General features: G+C 32.8%; 3 protein-coding genes across 8 annotated transcripts in view; 1 reads left to right on the top strand and 2 right to left on the bottom strand.

The window, feature by feature from the left end:
* The window catches only part of LOC106070381 (calcium/calmodulin-dependent protein kinase type IV-like), a 101,045-nt gene that overhangs the window by 25,297 nt on the left and 53,403 nt on the right, over positions 1-22,345 (bottom strand). The window lies entirely within an intron of this gene.
* On the bottom strand, positions 69-15,840 carry LOC106070387 (delta-1-pyrroline-5-carboxylate synthase-like). Of its 6 annotated transcripts, none has more exons than XM_056030913.1 (17): positions 15,524-15,840; positions 11,379-11,584; positions 11,181-11,276; positions 10,691-10,828; positions 10,176-10,205; positions 8,398-8,505; positions 8,157-8,309; positions 7,682-7,894; positions 5,386-5,548; positions 5,035-5,178; positions 4,726-4,943; positions 4,474-4,611; positions 4,157-4,352; positions 3,160-3,281; positions 2,824-3,010; positions 2,547-2,642; positions 69-1,545 (listed from the first exon to the last, which is right to left on the bottom strand). In XM_056030913.1, the coding sequence occupies exons 2-17, from the start codon at positions 11,550-11,552 to the stop codon at positions 1,367-1,369; spliced, it is 2,355 nt and encodes a 784-aa protein (XP_055886888.1). In that variant the 5' UTR covers positions 11,553-11,584; positions 15,524-15,840; the 3' UTR covers positions 69-1,366. The 6 variants fall into 6 exon arrangements, with proteins under 6 accessions (XP_055886888.1, XP_013085737.2, XP_013085738.2 ...); XM_013230283.2 differs by having other exon boundaries at positions 11,379-11,581; positions 15,524-15,839; XM_013230284.2 differs by lacking the exon at positions 10,176-10,205 and adding an exon at positions 10,001-10,018 and having other exon boundaries at positions 11,379-11,581; positions 15,524-15,832.
* LOC106070385 (WD repeat-containing protein 11-like) overlaps positions 18,248-22,345 on the top strand; it is a 30,690-nt gene continuing 26,592 nt past the window's right edge. Inside the window, exons 1-2 of the mRNA XM_013230277.2 lie at positions 18,248-18,385; positions 18,483-18,592. Coding sequence (XP_013085731.2) covers positions 18,528-18,592 — 65 coding nt within the window. The 5' untranslated portion in view covers positions 18,248-18,385; positions 18,483-18,527. The remainder of the gene's footprint in view (positions 18,386-18,482; positions 18,593-22,345) is intronic.

Raw genomic sequence — 22,345 nt, 5'->3', positions numbered from 1 at the left:
CAGAATTGGAAAACAAACTGCACAGCCTTTTAATTGTTTTTTTTAGAAGAATAATTGAAAGCTTCATGTAAAGTTCTGCTTGAATAAACAATTTTATTGATTACAAACATAAATGTTACAGAAATAATGAATGTAATGTTAGTAAAGCTTATAATTTTTTTTTCTTAAGATTCACAATTCAACCAGCCTCAAGTGATATATTGATATTGATATTTTCCCAGTATAATACATGAAACAAATTTTAAATAGAAGTAAGTCCGATTCCATTCAACTAAGCTATAATTTGTATTTGAAAATAAGCCATTTGGCTTTTGATGAGATACTTCAACATTACATTCAGATTTTTGCTCAGTCTGATATACTTGTAACCCATACAAGAAATAATTTAAAAAAAAAAAATTTAAGGGAAGAGTTTTTCGTAGAAGGGTATCACATTTTAAGTTAAATTTCTGTGCTTTCAACATATTCTGCCATTCTTTTTATTTTCTTGCAAACCTACATTTCGTTACTTAAATTTTTCTGTTCTAATAAAAATAAAAAAAAAGCTTTAATTCCATTAAAGAACCCTTAAGTTCATATGAACCTTTGCACAAGCTTCATCCTTTATCAAATTTATCAGTTACTGGAAGGCAATTAGTTATCTTTAGTAAACGTAAGTCTACTTTGTTCATTAGATGTGAATCAAGAACTTAAGGTTGTATAATTCTCCTAGACAAGTTCAGTTCCTCGTCAGTTGAATACTATTAAACTTTGTGTACTTGCTAAGACAAAAATATGTAAATCTTAAAGGCACTTGTACATCAAATTATTATAGAATATGTTAAGAGTACTTGTGTAGTCATGAAAATTTTCTTTGTGTTTCTATTGAGGCCAACAAATCATTTAGGCATAATCATGTTGAAACTTTAATGCATCTTCAGATTCACTTCCCTTTCCAAAGATTTATGTCATGAAACTTTCAAACAAATCATTTAAGTAGAATCATGTCAAAACTGTATTAGGATTCACTTTATAGGATTCACACACCTTTCCAATGACTAAATTTGTGTCATGAAACTTGCTTGTGTTCAGACAAGAAACAATGAATGGTACACTTCAGAAACAGTCTCATCAATGTCTTAGATGACAGAGATCTAAATTCTTTATTGCAAAAAAGTATAACATTTCTGAAAATTTGCATTTTCTTTCTTACAAAAAATTAATCTTTTAAACTGTACAATATACACCCAAAAGAAATAAATATTCCATTCCGAATGTGTGTAAAGGATTCATTCATAATTTTCTATACAATCCAATATCAGGACCAAACTTGTGGTCAGCAGTAATAACAGTTCAAAACATTTTCAATGTTTTATTTCTTTAACAGTCAGGAGTTTGGTTTGTCTTCAATGGCCAGCTTTTCATGAACAAATTTGTATTTTCCTGATGAAAAATCAGCAACTGCTTGGCCCGTGCCAGATAAAATCCATTTATGTGTGAGAAGCCCCTCTAATCCAACTGGCCCACGGGCATGTATTCTGGATGTGCTGATACCCACTTCAGCTCCTAAAGGGGAAAAAAAACCAACTTTATATAATGATGTCCAAATACATATGACAATTTGCACAATACCAGTATACTTTCTATTGACTAGAAGTAAAAAGTTATACTCTTAGATTGGAAGAAGTTAATGTATCTGAAATTTTGGTCCGTGAAGCCACACATTGTAATTGTTTATCTTTCAGATGACAAGAATTTTCCTAAAAAATTATGCTTTTGAAAAATATGGGCTACAATTGAAATGTAGTGTAGATGTTAAGGGGGTTTTTATGCTTACAGTACAATAAAATGTCCAATTCAATGTTCACATAATGTAAAATAAGAAAACCAACTTATTGTTTTTTTTAGCACAAATTTATATTAACTCACTGTTTTTGAGTGGAATCTTCTACACACTATTTCTCCTTCCCATTCTCGGATCAAGTGGAAACTTTGCACAATTATTCATTGTCGATGACAACAACACGATTCAATTAAAAAAATCAACCAATTAGTCATACTTTATGCAGAAAATTTATAAAGGTAAGGGGAGATTAGCATTGTGTATAGAATTAGGTAATTAACAAAAAAAATTACAATTGAATATAGAACTTTTTAGATACTTGAAAAGCTCAGTGGCTAAAAATGTTGGCCTTCCATCATTCAGTTCAAATTCAGACTCAAGCAACTTTTAAAAAATGAGCTTTTGAAAAGGCAGCACAGAAACATTCCAGATAACCCTCCCCAAACTGATCCACAAAAGTGATTGGACAATGAGCTTTGTTTAAAAATAAAGTGTAGAGTATGTATTTGTTCTTTCCCGAGATTTCAGAAATCTACAATATGTTGACAATAAATTCACTTGCATAGTGGTACAAAAAACATAGGTACTGGAGCCGTTTTGATCTTTTTTAAAATGGATGCATTAAAATTAGTACTAAAATTAGTACTGGTGTACTTTGAACTTTGAGTTAAGAATAATTAAAATTTTGATGCTTATAAAATGATTTCAAAGGTAAAAATTTTACCAAGTCCGAATCTGTAACCATCAGCAAATCTTGTACTTGCATTCTTGAAAACACAAGCGCTGTCAACCATTTTCAGGAAATGTTCTGCATTCTCATCTAAAAATTATTTTTCAATATTAAATTATTTTATTACCATAACTTGAACTAAGTTATATGGCCCACTTAAATGTACATAAATTTTACTAATTATGAAATCATGTCAGATTTTATAAAAATACAATTCACTACAATAGAAGATATAGAACTAAATGTTAAAAGTGTAAAGCTAATGCCTTACCATTATTTGTGACGATTGCATCAGTGTGTGAGCTGCCATATTTGTTGATGTGACTGATTGCATCATCTAAGTCATCCACTATTTCCACAGCACACTCTAGAGCACCATACTCAGTGTGCATTGATGCAGCCAAAGATGGACCAAATCTTAGAACTTGACCTAATTTGGGCCCAGCATGGATTTTTACCTAAGGAAATAAATTACTTGATTTTGTATGCAATAAATAATAATACAAGTAAAAATTGTATTACAAATATACTAAGGAAATATACAAGTCAACAAGGCATATTGTGATATAAAAATACAATTCTACTATGGGGAAATAAATATGTATACCCCTTGAACTTTCAGCATTTCACATAACTTGTCAAAGAGAGGTCCTTCTCTGTGTGACTTATGAATTAATAATGTTTCCATGCTGTTACATGCTGCTGGATAATCACACTTGGAATCTTTCACTATGTTGAACATTGGAAGAACAAGTCAGGCAAGAGAAAAATTGGGTAAAAAAAAAAGATTTACATTTTAAATATATTGCAAGTTCTGAAAAAGTCTTTAAAATTATTGAGGTCATTTGCTGTTCTTATTTGAAAGCATTCTCTATGAGATGAAATTTATTTCATTTGAAGAGTTGGTTAGGATGAATTTTTAATCTTGATACCAAAGTTGTTTCCTTTAGAAAAAGATTTTTGAATTCAGAGGGCTATGAAATAATTAGAAAGAGATGGTGTAAAAAAAAAAAAAAAAGACTTCTCACACTCATAAACCAGACTCGAAGACAAGCCTTATTATATGACATTAAGATTAATGAGTAGTGCAGTATTTCACATGATCTACACAATCCCAACTGTGACCTACATATTTTGCCACAATCAGTTCAGACATAACCGATGCCTGTTGATGGTTGATTTAGATTTTCTTTTCTTTGGTTTCAAATGTGTTGTGGCATTTTACGTCTCGAGAGATGATCTTTTCCCTTTGCAACTTCTGTGGCTAAAGAGGCCAAAGCTGTTTATAGTGGGGTCTTGCCACCATACAAGTCTCCAAATAGCGCAATGACCAAATAGAGAGACACAGTACCAGCCAGATTCTAATTTATGTGAGGTCATTGGCTCAGAGTGAATCATGTCCAAACTAATGCCAAACTAAGCTGTTTAGGCATGCAATTAGGCTGTGATGGAAGAATCATAATGTTCTAGAAAATTTGAACACTTTATACAATTCAAGTTGCTAAAGGATCCACTGCTGACTTGTGAAAAAATGTAAGAAAAAGTTTTTCTTCTATAAACATGACTTTTTGGACAATAAAACTCATTTGAAAATAAAACATTACCTATATGAAGGGCCATTTCTGGGTCAACATCTTTGTCTACATAAACATGACAGATTCCTTCAGTGTGACCCAGAACAGGTATGCCTTGTGTCAACTGTTGGATTCTATTCATCAACTCTTGAGATCCTCGTGGAATAACTAAATCAATGTATTGGTTCAATTGTAGCAGATCAGCAATGTCTTCTCTGCGGCTTATCTTTACAGCAAGGCCAAAATGTAAAAATATTTGAATGATATGATTAAAAGAAACCAATTCATAAGATTAGCATTTGTTTAAAATAAAAGTATTAAGTATTAATGAAGCAGTTAAAAGTTACCAGTGCCACTGTATCAACTGGAGCAAAAGGTTCCAAAGCTTCTTGAATGAGTGAAAAAATCATTTTATTGCTGTGTTTGGCTTCTTTACCACCTTTAAGTAACAGACCATTGCCACTACAAATGGATAGTGCAGCCACCTACAAAATTATATTAAAAATATTGACACATCAAAACATGTTATCGATAAACTGTAAGATCAAGATGAACATAATTTTTTTTTTCACAGAACATGAGACATAAAAAATAGATACCTGTGGTAGAGCATCTGGTCGAGATTCAAAAATGACCAACAAAACTCCAATTGGAACAGTTATCTTTTCCAGCTCCAGTCCTGCTGCCAAACAAGTTTTTTGCACAACTTTTCCAATAGCATTTACAGCATCTACACCAATTTGTCTAAGTCCCTTTGAAAGCGTTTCAAGCTTCTGATCACTCAAATAAAGACGGGCCATTTCTGACTGCTGCATACCTATTTAACATTAAAATTGTGTATTAAAAATATTTTAAAACAGTTTTGAACAAATGCAAAAGTCAGAAATATTTTATTCAAAAGAAATTACCTGATCCAAAAGCTTCTTGAACATCAAGCTGATTAGCAGCTAAGATTTCGGATTTACGTTCTAATAATAAATCAGCCAGTTTGTTCACAATAGCCGCACGGTGTATGCCAGACAAAGCCTGAAGTTTTCTGCTCCCCTCACGTGCTTTTAGAGTAAAATGAAAAAAATAGAAAATTAAAATTACAACTATTAATTCAATAGTTGAGATAGTATAGAAATTTAAAAAATTGCTACAGCCTTACAATAACAAACCTACAGTTTCCAGGTGAAAGAAAGCAAAGGTGCAAAGTCAATAATCCCCTCAAGAGATTGTGGAAGAGAAAAATAGTAATGAAGCTTGACTTGACTTACCAAGCTTAGCCTGAAGTTCAACAGGTGTTCCTCTAGCCTGAGCACGTGTAAAGAAAGTACCCACTTTTTTCCCTTTGACAATGTTGATGATGGCTTGTTCCTCACAACCATTACAAATAACCACTGAACAGTTTCTTGCTAGCGCATAGGTAGCAGCTTTTACCTTTGAGTATACATCAGACATTGTTAGCCTAGTTTATTTCAAAAGACCTGGTTGGGTTATATGGTGATAAATGGCCTTTGGTTCTAAACAAAGTTGGATGATTAATTATAGCACAATGGCCATGAATCATTTTATATCAATTTGTCAATGGTAAAGGTAAATGAAAAGCTGACAAGTGTCAGTACTTTTAATTACTTCGGAGCTATTGTATCAGATGAAGGAACCAAACCTGAACTACTGGCGAGAATTGCACAGTCTTCAGTAACACTTGCAAAAACTTAACAATCTGGACAGACAAAGGCATAGCCCTCGACACAAAAATCTGACTGATGTGCTTTCTGGTCACAGCCACATTCCTATATGCATGCAAATCCTGGACACTGACTGAAGAGGACCATAGCAATAGAACTAAGATGCTACAGAAAGATCCTAGGTTTCTTAAAGGCTGCATCATGAATGAAGACAAACAGGATTAATACAGCAAATTGGACCTCACGACATGATGACCTGCTAACCACTTAAAATATGGAAACTCAAACTCTATGGCCACATCACAAGGTCCTCAGGTCTCACAAAGACCTTCCTTCAGGGGATAGTACCAGGAAGAAGAAGAATACAAAGGAAGCGATGGGAAGACAACATCAAAGAATGGACAGGTCTGTCATTGAATGAAGAAACTAGAACAAATTTAAGCTAGTGACAATATACCTAAATGTAGTTCCATCACAAGTTTGAGAGTATCACAATAGATTTGAAACAAAACTTATGAAAGGACAATTATAACTTACTACACTCTCAATTATAACTTAAATATTTACAAAAAATAATAGTGTGTCTTTCATGCATATAAAAATAAATTATTTAAGTTATTAATGTTCAGCCAACTTTGAAAAACTAGGTTGACAGTACGAACAAACTGACATAATAAATTGTGACAACTGGCAAGATTAAATGCCTGTTTTTTTTGTTATATAAATATGAAAAATATATACCTTTGTTTATATATTCCCAAGGTATGAATGAACAGTATGCATGTGATATAAACTGAATTTTATGAGTTTGTTGGATGACAGGAATTATTGAGTGGTTGGAGTTACTTGTTATCTTGGAGTAGAAGAGGACATTGGTTTATGGCAGAGGAATAGTACAAGTGTGTTATGTGGTCACTGAGATAGTTTATAGTTAAGTTCTTGTTTTAAGAGAAACACTGATTCAGTAGATAAAGTTTAAGATTTGGATCTGCAGAGATTGAAATAATACAAGTTTTAAGTACCCCTATCAAGCTAAGGAAAGAATCTGACTTATCAGTGGGAGCTTGTCTATAAACATTTTGATGTCATTGTCTCATCTATTTCGAGAGTAGCTATTTTAAATATTAAAGTGCAAACAGAATTTCTGTTGTAGTATATAGTGTTGTAGATTTTATCATGATTACTTTAGTTAGACAGCTCATAAGTAAGCTGACCTACATTTTAAATGTTAAATATTAAAGTTCAATACTGAAGCACAACCAGCATTTAAGTCTAGCTTGTAAAGCTTTGTCAACACTGAAATTTAGGACTATCGTGTTTACAGTTCTATCATAACTACCTGCTTGCATTATAGCTGACCAGCTTAAATGTCAGTACTATGCCAAATTCACATTGGTAAACAAGATATTAGCCACTACAATCTAATATTTTTTTAATAACTTAAGTACAACTTGAGTTGCAGTCTGAAAACAGCATAATCTGTTTTTTTTAGAAAGCTAATAGCTTCTACAATTCAGATATTTTTTGTTTGCCAGCTGACCTACTTTTGTGTTGTCATTCAAAAAGTCTAAACATTATCTTGCAATCAACTTCAGATGGCCCTACTGGAGAGAAGTTTAAGTCATGTGTCGATTTTTGAAAAAATTGAAAAGTTCAAGTCTGCATGAAAAAGTTATCCATACTGTCACAACTATTATCTTTAATTAAATCAGAGGTCGAAATAATAGAAATTATAAGTACCCTATTGAGGCAAGGAAAAAAATCTGAAAACTACACATATTTATGAAATATTTGTACAGATGTAAAGCTTTACAACTTTACAACCAGGGTTACAGCATTATATATAACTGAAAATTGCCAAAGAAATCAAGATTTGTCATACCTTAGAGTCCATGCCGCCAGTTCCAACTCTTGATTTGCCAGCAATAATAACTTGATCCATCTCAGGGCAATATGTATTCAAGAGCCTAGAATCTGGCATACCAGGTGGAGCTGTATAAAGACCATTTACATCACTCATGATGATCAATAGTTCAGCACGCATCTCTGAAGCTAAACGAGCTGCAAGACTGTCGTTGTCCTTTACACTAATTACCTGTCAAATTAACAAAGAATTAGTTTTGGAAAAAGAATATTTTAATTGTATTACATTTAAATCAGCCTACATTGTTTTAAAAATGTTTTTTTTTTAAACAACTTCACAAATATTTTACTGGACATCTTTGATTTGAGATCATTGTTTCAATTTTATGTAGGTCATTCAAAATTTGTTACAAACAGCTAAATTGTAAAAAGACTATAAAAAAAATTCAACTATGTATTCAACATTTCAGGTAACACTAGGTAGCAAAACTTACTCCAGCCAAGTCCATATCTGGTTCTGGTGGTGGGGCCACGGCATCATTAGCATTTACAATGGGAACAATATTCAACTTAAGCAGTTCATTCAATGTCCCTCTGAGATTCTCACGACTGTGTTCATTTTGAAAGTCTGGTTTTGTCAATAGGATCTGTAAGAACAATGAAGTGTAAGTCACAATTACATTTTAGAAACTAGGTAATTAATTTTCAAAAACTAAAACCAACATCAATGTTTACCTGAGCAGTTTTAACACCATACTGAAGGAACATGGCATCATACAATGACATTAACCCACTTTGACCTGCAGCTGCACAAGCTCTTGGTTCTAATGTTGGAGGCCTCAACTGGAGATAAGTAAAATTAACAATTTAATTAAACATTAAAAAATCAGAACTAATGTTTTTAAAAGACTTTAAAAGAATCTTAATTTAGGTCAAGACATTTTTCGTACAAAACAAATAAAATTAATAAAACTATAAATTGCTTTCCATTATCTTTTGAAACAATGATATGTAAATGCTAGGGGAAAAAAGTTATATTTAACATATTTTATAGAAAAGTAACATTTTAAGCCTTCTCAAATTAAATAGAAATAAAACAACAACACAAAAAAATCCTATCAAGATGTTATTCACTGCTTATAAAAAAATTAAAATGTAATGACTTGCAATCATTTGTACAAAAAAGTATAAGCAATACTAGTTAATTTGTAAATGTTAAAAGTTACAAAATATTCACCCATAAATTTGATTAAATTAAATTACAACTGTAAATTACAAAATTAAAATTAATTTAAAAAATTGTCTACAAGCCATTTTTTTTCTTAAATCAAATTTTTTTTTTTTTTTAATTCTATGCAATTATTAAAAAAGTTTTTAAAAAATAATTTGATATGACAACTTCAGTTCATTTCCAAATCAAGTGCATATTGTTAAAAAAAACAATTGAGACCAATATTAGAAAATAAAATATTAACAGAAGACTTGTAACAATGCTAAAATAAAAAGGTTTCTCACTATTCTTCTTGAGAACTAGAAATAAGACAAAATTGTCAAGGCACCACTCCAAGATAAATATAGATTTCAATGCAATCAATACACACATAACAAAAGCTACAAGATACATTTTTAACTATTAAAAAAAATATTTCAGCATATGATATGTCCAAGTAAATGTAAGGAAAAAGGCTTTTGAAAAGAAAAAACTACATTTAAAGCAGTCTATTCACTTGTTTTCACATGCAGATAAATCAAACTTAAATGTACAGAAAACAAAAACTAAAATGTGTGGACTAAAACCAGGGTGTACAAGATGTAAATAATGTGCAGAGTGCACAGGAGGCCAACACCCACGTGCAGAGTGCACAGCAGGCCAACACCCATGTGCAGAGTGCACAGGAGGCCAACACCCACGTGCAGAGTACACAGGAGGCCAACACCCATGTGCAGAGTACACAGGAGGCCAACACCCATGTGCAGAGTGCACAGGAGGCCAATACCCACGTGCAGAGTGCACAGGAGTTACAACAGTCATGAGGAAAGTGAATACCATGTGCAATGTATACAGGAGATCAGACATGAGTTAGTGTTCAAGAGGTAAATGAGTATGGCATACAAGAGATAAATAGCTTGTGTATAGCGTACAAGAGGTCAGTAGTTTTTACTTAAGCACAAGGAATGTAAAAAAAAAAAACAAGTGCTAAAAGCTCACATGAAACACCGAGACTAATCTTGTCCAAATGATTTCTATCAAAGAGGTTAATATTAGTTTTATGCAGCCTTTATGTTTGATGCAGACATGCTACAGAACTATGCAAATAAAATTCACTTTAATATTTACCTTACTCCTTGCAACTTGCTGTTTTGTTTTTTAAAAAAGAATTTAGATTGATTTATTTTACTTATCCAACTTTTGTTTCAACCTACAACTAGAGCAATGGATGAGGATTAATGACTCAAAATGTTAGGGCTGGGAAAACTGAAAGCAAAACAAGGACCAATGAAAAGTGCCTTGCCTTTCCCTGCCTTTTCTCCCCAAGTCTCATCTGCAAGAGTGGAACTCAAACTATTAATATTGAACTATAGCACTAAATAAAATACTTGTAAGATTTACATATAGATGCTTTCAAATGTATAAATAAAGCCGTAAGTTTTTCTTGATTCAAATGTAAACCACCATTTAAATTTAGTATAGTTATGTAAATGTTATTGATTATATGCTTTAAATTCAATTCTAATCATTTAAACGTAAAATACACACACACACAAAAGGATTAAGCATTCAAAATAATGTGTAATTTTATATACATTTAAGTATTTTTAGTACATACAATAAACATTGTATAGTAAAAAGAAATAATGTGCCATTATTTTTTTTTCTCTTCAATATTATCTTTTTTTTTTTGTTTTTTGAGACAATGTCACCCTGCGCCCCCCCCCCCCCCCAACTAAAAAAAATAATGCAGAAATGGTTTAAAAACTATGTGGGGCTTAATAAAATCCCCTTTATAAAAATAAAGAATAAACTTACTCCATTTTCAACACTTGTAAGATTTTGTCTCATACTCATTGATAAAACAGCTTCCTGACGCAACTTCTGTTTACCAAAAGCTACTGCTCCACTGGTAACAATGATCATTTCTCTCCCTTGGTTTTGAAGCTCTGCTACCTATTAGTAAGTGTTTAGTATAACAAATTTTCAAAGGGACACTTTTATTAGTATATATTGTTCTAGAACAAATTAAAAAAAACATGATACAAGACCTAATCTAATCTGAAATTGCATCAACAAATATTTAGATTGTACAAGTCATTGAAATCACTTACATAAAATAACACTAGCTTAATATGGAAGTAAAAAATACTAAAAAGACATTTCTGGATAACAAATCTTAACATACAATTTTCAAAAGATTAAAATTAATTTAATTAAATAATACTGTCACATATATTATTCTTGTATAGAATTTTAAAATAAACTTTGGTGTAAGAAATAATACAATATTAGATATTAACCAGACCTGTTCCACAATAGATCCCAATCTTCCAAGAGCCAATCCACACTCATCTTCTCTAGTAATCACTGCACTGCCCAATTTGATGACAATTCTTTTGACCTGAAATATTTCAAACATTTCAATGAACACTCATTAATAAGAAACTAACAATACTAACAATTAAACACAGTTATAAACTGCAAAGGTTAAAAAAAAAAAAACCTTATTCAAATCACTTCTCAGTAGAGCAGCACCAGGCTGAGGCTGTTCATTTTCATCATCTATTGCAGCTGTGCTTTTCAATCTTCTGCTGTAGATCCAAAAGGCTGAAGCAAATCTTGATTTAGATAAGCCATGGGTGTTTTGCAGGTAAGATGCAGCTCTTCGACACAGCATTTCTATTTACAGCCCTTTAAATCTCTTTTCTGCTGAGAAAAAAATAGTTTAGCTACAAACAAACAAAAATATGTGCTGCAGCAAATGTTAGTGCATCTTTACATGTACTAGCCACAAAATGTATTAACATTAATCCTTATGTAGTTCTGGTCTAAATGACTGATAACATTTCCAAGATTAATTCTTATCTCAAGTGCAAATTCAACACTTCAAGAAAGAGTGTTCCGCCATTGTATCCTCAATTTTGTCTTACATTTAAGCTCCTAAAGATCAAGCTCCATCTTAAGAAATGTACAATGATAATTTATAAACAAGACTTTTTAAAACCCACAGACTAATACTATTTGACTTGGACCAGTCCAGCAGCCATGAATGAAAAAAAATTTTTTTTATTGTTAATACTAATGACCAGATAATTTTTTAGACCTCTCGTATCAAAAAAGGGCCTTCAGCTAGTAAAATGCTCATTATTGTCAATGTTCAGACCTTGACCACTAAAAATTAAATTATATTAAATTATAATTTTGGAGAAAGTTTTAAAAATGTATAACTTTATAAAAATAGAATAATAGTTCATCTTGATTTTGTTTTCCACTCTTTACACACATTATTGATGGCATGCATACACACATTAAATTCAAGAAAATTTTCAGTAATAGCAATGATTTCATATTTACACATAGCTTTATTAATGTAACAAAATTTACTGTGATGCACTTGTGTCAACATAACACTTGAAAAGTGTTGACTTGAGGAGAGATGAATAAACTAACTAACTAGACACAGTTTTATCAGATTATCTTTCACCTTTGAACACATTTATCAATGGGGTAACAGCATGGAGATTACTTGACCCAAGTCTATGATCCCTTCAAGATAGCTGACCCAATTAGATAGGGTGGGATTTTAAACAATGACATGATATATTGACCACTGCCCAAGCAGAGTTCACAGAAAATAATCATAAATAGATTCATATCTTTTATAAAGTTTTTATCATTCCAAAGAGCATGTATTGTAACGATCTCAAAATGCTCTTAAAATTGCAAAATATGACCAAAAATATTTTATAAATGTTTCAAAAACTTTTACTTTGATCCAATAATCCTGGTACGTCTGATCCCAAGTGATAATTTTCTCAACCAATTGGTTTGATAATACAAATATGCCTATGTTACAAATCAGGTTAGTTATGTTAAAGTATTGGCTGGTCATTAATTTTCTTATTCAACACTTGCATTTAGAACATTTACAATAAGAACTATTGTTCAATGTACTCATAAAAAAACAACAACTGTGTCTTAATCTACATGATACAAGCATGCAAACTATAGTTTAAATTCATTAAAAAAAAAAAACTATTACTTAATCTACATAAAATTAGTTAAAATTCTTGTCCATTTAAAAAAGCTTATGTTTAGGGGTTTCATGAGTTCTTTTAATAGGCCGTACTTTAAAATCAGACAAAGTTGCAATGGAGCTGCAATGGAACTGCATTAATATCTCTTCCCTTAAAATGGAGGTGCAATGTTTCAATGCAATCTCTGGCATTCTGTTTTGTCACAAATATTTAAAGGTATCATCCCTTTCATGGACATTTTAAGTTTTGTTGCACTATTAGCAATAATTGCAGCATCCTAATTTTTTGTTTACCATTTGCATTCAAGATCAATGGATATGAAAAATTCACATTCTGTCAATCTTCACATTCTGTAAGGATATGTAATGGATATTTAAAAAATTCATATTCTGTCAATCTTCACATTCTATAAGGATATGCAATGGATATTTAAAAATTCATATTCTGTAAGGATTTCAATTTACTTAATCCCTCCCATTTCAGATATTTTATATGATCAACTTCATTTCTGTGCAATCAGATTTGAATAACTGACTGGTGCAATTAACCTAAAGGTTAATTTGTCGGATTCAACTGTCAAAATATGGCCATAATTTTAAAAAAATTGGTTGAGAAATTCAACTTAACATATCAATCTCTTGATACAACTCTGACCTAGACTAGAGGCTTAACTCTACTAGCACAATCATATGTTTAGTGCTATACACTATATATAGTATGAAAGTAGCAGCTGGAACTTCAACAAAATATGGAAAAAATTGTTTTCATTAACCAGTTAGTTAACTATTGGCAATTAATTATTTTCTTTGGTATCTTGAACAAGGGAAAGAAATCATACTTGACAGATGTGGTAGTATAAGTTGAATTAGTCCCCTTGAGAAAACTTGAGCCATGAGTGAACATTTTTCTTATGCATTTAAAAAAAAACAATCATGTAAACATTCACAGAAATACCTCTTCTTCCCTCCCCCTTTTACAAGTGGTCCAGACAAGTAAAAGGGTCATAGTGCATTTAGAGAGCTAAAAGCTAAACAAAAACAATTGGTAAAAATATACCCTTTACAGATTTATATGTTGAGATCAATCATACATATAGATTAGATCTAGTTATATGACTGATACAAACTAATAAATACAACTACACTTAATATAAACTTTGAACTTTTTTTTTTTTAAGTTTTTATGTTTTTCTTGTTACAATTAGTATTTGAGTCTGTCTAGATCTCTATATAGAATCTAGACTAGATCTACATACTACTACAGTCACTGATTTAGTGATCTTCAATTTTATAGATCTATATATAATATAGACTATATATCTAGATCTATCTAGATTTAATCTAAATGCTAAACTTGTGATGAACATTCGGTTCCCGGTCATTTAATCCATAGTCACTTCATCCCCTGGTCATTTCATCATCTGATCATTTTTATCTAACAAATAGTCATTGTAAAAATCATGAAATTAGCAATATTTAATATATATATTAATTTTTATTTATATGACAAAAAGTGTAACACAGTCACATTAGATAAAATTAAATGCCAAGAAAAACTATAAAAATTGAACATGTATAAATATAGAGGTCATGTAAAAAAGTGTCTACATCAATAAGATGTTAGGTTATTGATTATAAGTACAGAAGTTGATCCATCGATTCATATTGCTGAAACGTGTTTGTAATTCTCTTTGCCTATAACACAATTTAAAACTTTAATGTTTAAAAGGAATTAAAGCAAAACTTAAAGCCGACATGATTTCCTGAGGATGGGTGAAGTCAGCCTTTATTAGAAAAAATAAGGCTAAAAATGATGCGCCCATTTTCAAGAAAGAACAATTGAACAATAAAATAAAGTGAAAGATGGTCGTCATGAGTTATCAGCGGCATGATCATAATTATTCTAATCGTTATCTCTTCAATGAATTCCACTACTTCCACCACACCTTGGCCTTTGATGATAAGTTATCAGCAGCATGGTCATAATTATTCTAATCATTCTCATCTCAAAAGATTTCCACTACTTCCACCAAACCATGGCCTTTGATCATTACGTTATGACCAGAATAATATATTTTATAATCCCCCACATCTTTGCGTTTTTTTTTACTCAGGATGGCTGCCTAGTCGGTTTGGACTAGGAAGAAGTAAACTATCTTCAACACAGAAGGAAAATTCGAAACATGTAAAACATTTTAAAAACTAAACATTTTACAAACATCCATTAGAAGCACTATAGCTAAGTACACACTCAGATTTATTCTCTTCAAGAATGTTAAGTGGAAAGGGAAACACTATAAACACATTTATAACATGTTAAAAAATATCAAAAATATTCAATGAAATGAGGGCTTAAAGTCAAAACCTTAACAGCACAAACAATGAATAAGAAAAAATATTTAATTGGGGATGAAATGACCAGGGATGAAATGAGGGGATGAAATGACCGGTCACTGAACATTCAACATCGACATCATTGACATTATATTATATTTATTATTATGATGTGGTGTGTTATGAATATTGAATATCAATATTATATATGATTTAATTATAATTAGATTTAGATTATACACTATAGACTATATTTATATAATAATGAATGATCATACCTGGAGCCTGGATTATGGATATTTGCTATTAGATGCTAGAGATCTGAGAATCTAGATCCTAGACTTGGACCTTGTTAAAGGTTGTTATGCATTTGAATTTGAGTAACAGAGTCAGAGTGTAACAGTAACAGTGAGTAACACTACTTAGTCTTAGTACTAGATTTAACTAGATCTAGTAGATAGATCTTGTATCTTCTAAACTAACAGTAACACTAAACTAAACTAATACTAAAATAGTAAAGTTAAAAGTAACACTGTATTATGTATACTGTATTATGTATACTGTAACTGTAACAGTGTAACACTAACTACACAGTTTACACACTAGTCAGTTTAGTTACTATAACTATACTACTAGTACTACTACTAGTACTGACTCAGTCACACACAGTGACTGTCACTGTGAATACTGTGATGTCTTGATGTGTCCCAACTGAGACTAATTCACTAAACTAAAGACTAAGACTAAGTCACAGTAAATTCAGTAATATGACACTTCACAGTAACTGAGTAAGTTGAGTAAGTCACTAAGACTAAGTCCTGTCTAAGTCCTAGATTTATAGATCTAGATACATCAAATAGGAACAGCCTATATTCTATATTAAAAAGTATATTTATATCTTATGTAGTCTAGATCTCTTCTATATAGTCTAGATATCTATAGATCTAGTCAATCTAATCTAGACTGCTCTAGAGCTAGATCTAGATTATAGTAGACTAGAAGTTGTCTCATGAACACGAAGTCAACTCTTCTGTTCTCGACCCCTTTTGTATTGTGGTCAGGGTCATTTGATAATAAAAATAAACACCTCTATCGTGATGGTAGATTTTGCTGTTGATTTCTAATTCATACTATTTCGTGATTTACGTAGAATCTAGATTTAAATTAGAATCAAAAGATCAAGATATTTGCTATTTTTAGTTTACACAATAATATTAATAATAATAATTTTGAACAAATAAAATTACGTACGTCTATTATATAGTTAACTCATTTCTGTTGGTGATCTAAGACTAAAAAAAAAATAGATTGATCTAGATCAATTTTAGTAATAGTCTATATACTTATGTCTTATAATCATAGATATCTAGATTTAGATTAGATCTATTTTTATTTTTTACTTCTTAAAGGTTCTTTTTTTTTTTTTTCATGAGATGGAGAAACAAAAAGATATAGCTAGAGCTGTGCTGTGTGCGTTTTATTATTAGTAGTATATGCCTAATTAAAAATCATGGTTCAATATTAGTAGGCCTAATCATGTGCTGTGTGTGAGAGAGATTCATAATCTATGCAACTTTTTTTTAAAAGCAATAAAACGTACATATAGTTAAGTCTTATCCCGACACCAAATGTCATAAAATTATTATTATATTTTTTTATACGATTTTTGTCTAAGTTTTATAAGATAACCGAAAGAAATAGCAGGCCTATAATGACTTGAAAATAACATTAACTGAGACAGTTTAATAGGCTTTCAAATCTACAGATCTCGATCTATTACTATTCTAAATCTAGATTAATCTAGATCTAGATTCGATTTTGTTCTAGATTCTAAATCTAACCCTATAATGAAACCTATTTTCATAAGCACTCATATATATGATAATGTATTGTCTTTAGGAGGCTTGAGCTCGAGTTCGAATTCCAGTTGTATAACTTTTTTAAGAAAATAAAATACATTTTAAATTAAAGCCAATAGGGGCATCAGTAGGCTATATATAGTTATATAGTAAATGAGAGGTGAAAAAGCTGACTAGGTGTTTTCAGCTTTCATATACTTCGGATCGGAGCTATATTGTCTCAGATGAGAGAACGAAACCTTAACTACTGGCCCGAATTGCATAGTCCACAGCATATCCCTTTCAAAACTTAAAATAATATTAAGAAAAAGGTTTAAATTAGGCCTAATATTAGCTCTCGGCACCAAAATCAGACTGATGCGCTCTCTAGCATGGTCATGGCCATATATGCTTGTGAATCTTGGATGCTGACTGCAAAGCTAGAGAGGAGGATCCTAGAAATGGAATTGAGATGCTACAGAAGGATATTAGGTATCACATTCAAAGACCGCATCACAATCCAAGAGATTGAGACAGAGTTACTGCAGCGATTGGACCCCTTGATGACCGCTATAACTATCGTTTAAAAAAAAACGCAAACTAAAAATCTATGGCCATATTACAAGATCTTCGGGGCTCGCAAAGACTTAGGGAACAATACCAGGAAAAAGAAGAAGAGGCAGACAGTGAAAGCGATGGGAGGACAACATAAAAGAATGGACGGGCCTGTACGTCATTGAAAGAGGTTCTAATTCTAGGTAGATGACAGAGAGGAATGGAGAAAGACGGTCGACGAATCTTGCATGGTGCCCCAACGGTCCAACAGACTAAATGTAAAAGGAAGCTTTTTTATATAATAAATACATTTTAAAATTAAAAGCTATCATTGTAACCTACACACAGATACCCCCTCCTTTCTCCCTCACCCCTTTCTCAACTAATCCAGACAAGTGAAAGGATCATATAGCGCATTGAGAAAACTAAAAGCACGAAAATGCACTGAACTAAAAATATTTCTAATCACACAGATTTATTATTGTTAGTCTAGATCTATTACACATTTAATTAAATGACTGATCCAAACTAACTGAAACAATTACACTTAATATAAGCTTTGCTGTTTTTTTGTTGTTGTTTTTTTTATGCTTAAACTTGTAAGAGAGCCCTAATGTATATAGAGTCTAGATGTAGGTCTAGTGAGTACGCACGAAGATCGTAAGAAAGATTCGAATACATTATTGTTTTATGGAGTTTTTTCATCTCCATCTGTGTTGTAACTAAACTTCCGGTGGGTTTAGCTAGGTAAGTTGGTTTGTTTATATTTAGATCTAGATTCTATATAGATATAGATCTAGTTAAAGAATCTATAGATCTAGACTTGAATCTTTTCTAAATCTAGTTATAGAGTAGGTCTGGACTACTGGGACACAACAAATATGAAATAATGAAGCTACATCCAAAAATTATAACTGGAACTCTTCATGCTCACAACAAAGAGGCAAGCGATTGGTAAGCAACTTTAAACTTTTGACTTTTACTAAAGGTATTAGTTTACGAGACTAGAAACGCTAAATCAGGTTTCTCTTATATTTTAAGAATATGCAGAAAAAAATGCAGATTACAATCATACAAATATAATATATGTAATTTGATTTCCCCGGAGATAAATACTTAAAATAGATCTAGTTTTTAAAATATAAAATTTTAAGTTTTATTTCTTATTACCATGACCATATATATTCATATTGTCATTGGAAATACCTGCCTACCATTACGCAAAATGCATATTCGTTACGCAAAATCTCCCAATAATGATTTGAATAATGATCATCAGTACGCAAATACGCATTTAACCCGTCGTATTAGGCATTTCGTATCCTTTTTTCCCCTCTCTTGACTAGCTTACGAGCGGTCACGGAGATCACGCTATGGGGGGGGGGGGGCAGAAAAGGTGGGGGAACACATTGTGTCCAGATCTATAGGTTGATTGGTTCTTAAAAGCAATTAGATTAAGTCTAGAAATGAAGAACGCGAGAGTGAGGGAGTGGCGGGTTGGTAAAGTCAGTTAGCTGATACACCAACGTGACTTTTTTTTTTTTTTTTTTGTAAGTTCATTAGTAGAAATTAATTATATGTTGAATCCCTGTATTCATTTGTATAGAAAAAAATATTGAAGTGCTATCGATTCAAAACACATTGAGTGACATCTAGATAACTTTTGATACAGGAATAGATCTAGCTAGACATTAAGTTATGTCACGATTCTCTACATTACTCTACAATCTAGATCCAATTTAGTTGTACTATGATTTAGATTGTCTAGATCTAGATCAATAACATCTACTACCATCTAGTCTAGATCTAGACTAGATTCTTAGTCTTTTTAGTATAGAATAGATCAAGGATGAAGGTAGGCCTACGAAAGTTTGGAGTAGACCTACGTTTGTAGCGGATCCACGGCATCGGTAACACTCTTGAGCCCAGATCTAGAGTAGATTATATTATATTCATTATATAGGCATAGATCCAGATCTAGTCTAGATTATATCATCTCTATTGTCGTATTGATCTAGATTTAGATTGTAGATCTAATCATGACATCTAGATCTAATATTATATATATATATATGACAAAATATTGGATTGTGTAAGTGTTAGGCATTCTGGTGCCAAAATTTGCATTTTGACCATCAGCGTTACACATTTGGACTTTTTTTGGTAGGCAGGTCTGGAAATTCACCATTTTGGTTTTAAGGCTTAATACTAGACTATCTCCCTTGAATTACTTGCCAACATTTTTCTGTTGCTGTTTTGTCTTTCTTTCTAGCAGCTATTAGATCTAATATTAAAATTCATTTAAAATTATAGCATAAGAACAAAAACTCTCTTAAAAAAGTTATTGATAAAATGAAGAAACAACTTCATCAATTTATTATCAGCTTTTTTTTTAGACCTTCATTTCAGTAAATACACTTAAAAATGCATAAGTTGACAGCATAAGAACAGAAATCTCTTTTTAAAAAGTTATTGGAAAAAGAAGAAACATTAAAAACAACATGGTGGTCAGTAAAGGTATCTGGGCATCTAAACTATAACCTTTTTATGACAACCTTTCGTCTGCTCTTAGCGAGATCCCAACTACGGAACAGGTTATCATCCTCAGCGATCTGACAACTCTGCATGGGACAGCTGTATTGGGCATTTTGGTGTCTGAAAAGTAAATGAAAATGGACAAAGGCTCCTCGAGGTTTGCTCACTACACTCCCTCTTCGTCACTAATATCTATTTCAAGACTAAACCGCAGCACAGAGTATCTTGGCAGCACCCTCGCTCCAAACACTGGCACCAACTAGACCTAATCATGGTAAGACAAAAGTGCTTAAAATTTGTCAAGCTTACCAGGTCCTACCACAGTGCAGACTGCGATACAGATCACTCCTTGGTATGTTGTAAGATCAATCGTCTCCCCAAAAAAATCCACCATACCAAGCAGATTGGAAGACCCCAATCGGATGTAAGCAAGATGTGTCACCCTGATCTCCAGATACAGTTTGCGGAATCTTTTGAACACGAGTATAAAAATATCTCTGAAAATACAGCAACAGAAAAATGGGAAAACCTCAAGTCCACCATACAAAAGACTTCCCTGGAAATCTTTGGAAGAAAAATTACAAAACAAAATGATTGGTTCGACTCTAAAGCAGTTATTTTAGCACCTGTCATCAGAGCAAAGAGAGATGCACTCGCTACTTACAAGGCAAAACCTACCCAACGCAACCTGCTAAACCTGAAAGAAGCTAAAGCCAATGCACAGAGGACAGCAAGGATCTGTGCCAATGAATACTGGGTAGAGCTCAGTGAGAATATTCAGCTCGCAGCCCAAGTGGGCAACATAAGAGGGATGTACGAAGGAATCAAAAAGGCTCTCGGACCCTCCCAAAACAAGACAGCACCTCTGAAATCAACCACTGGAGATATTATCACAGACAAGTGCCAACAAATGAAAAAGATGGGTTGAACAATACTCTGAGCTCTACGCCACAACAAGCTCAGTCTCAGACTCAGCCCTTAAGGCCATCATACAATTACCCACAATGAACGAGCTAGACGAAACACCCACCCTTTCAGAGCTCAACAAAGCCATAGACAACATTGCTGCCCGCAAAGCACCCGGATGCAATGGTATCCCCCCAGATCTTCTAAAACAATGCAAAACAACTCTAATCCAACCTCTACACGAACTGCTTTGCAAATGTTGGCAAGAAGGTGCTGTGCCACAAGACCTGCGGGATGCTAAAATCATTACACTGTATTAGAACAAAGGTGACTGCAACAATTACAGGGGAATCTCCCTCCTAAGTATTGTAGGCAAAGTCTTTGCTCGAGTGATACTTCCCAGGCTACAAAAACTCTCTGATCGGGTCTATCCAGAATCACAATGCGGCTTTCGCTCAGAGAGATCCACAATTGACATGATTTTCTCCATCCACCAACTCCAGGAAAAGTGCAGAGAACAAAGGATGCCTTTGTACATTGCGTTTATTGACCTGACAAAGGCCTTCGATCTAGTTAGCAGAGATGGCCTCTTTAAAATTTTGCAGATAATAGGATGTCCTCCCAAGCTACTAAATGTAATCATATCTTTCCACCAAAATATGATGGGTACAGTGCAAATCAATGGTGCCAGCTCTGAAAGTTTCAGTATAAACAGCGGAGTTAAACAAGGATGTGTCCTGGCCCCAACCCTCTTTGGAATATTATTTTCACTGCTAATCCACAACGCGTTTGACAAATCCACTGAAGGCATCTATCTCCATTCCAGATTTGATGGCAAACTCCTAAATATTGCCAGACTGAGGGCCAAACTAAAATCAGAGCCACCCTCGTAAGCGATATGCTATTCGCGGATGACGCAGCGGTAGTGGCACACACGCAAGAGGAACTTCAGTCACTTATGTCCCACTTCTCTCAGGCCTGTAAAGAATATGGCTTGACTATTAACACGAAGAAAACAAATGTTATGGGACCACCTGCTACAGCACACCCCCCCGCCCTCCATCCTCATAGACGATAACAAGCTGGACGCCGTAAACGAATTCTGCTATCTGGGATCCACAATTACAGATGACCTGTCTCTAGAAGAGGAGATGAAAAAACGCATAGGGAAGGCTGCCTCAACATTTGCTAGACTCAGACCAAGAGTTTGGGAAAACCATAAGCTAACTACAGTGACCAAAATGGAAGTCTACAAGGCATGCTGTA

Source organism: Biomphalaria glabrata, chromosome 1 (assembly GCF_947242115.1).
Source record: "Biomphalaria glabrata chromosome 1, xgBioGlab47.1, whole genome shotgun sequence".
NCBI lineage: Eukaryota > Metazoa > Mollusca > Gastropoda > Planorbidae > Biomphalaria > Biomphalaria glabrata.
This window is presented reverse-complemented; position numbering and strand designations above follow the sequence as displayed.

What these genes read in the sequence shown, in the direction of transcription:
- LOC106070387 (XM_056030913.1), bottom strand. Translation starts at nt 11,552, where the DNA reads ATGCTGTGTCGAAGAGCTGCATCTTACCTGCAAAACACCCATGGCTTA. An exon ending in CAGATATGGACTTGGCTGGA is followed by an intron (nt 7,895 to 8,156) that starts GTAAGTTTTGCT and finishes TTAATTTGACAG; the next exon opens with GTAATTAGTGTAAAGGACAA. An exon ending in AAATGCTGAAAGTTCAAGGG is followed by an intron (nt 3,011 to 3,159) that starts GTATACATATTT and finishes TTATTTCCTTAG; the next exon opens with GTAAAAATCCATGCTGGGCC.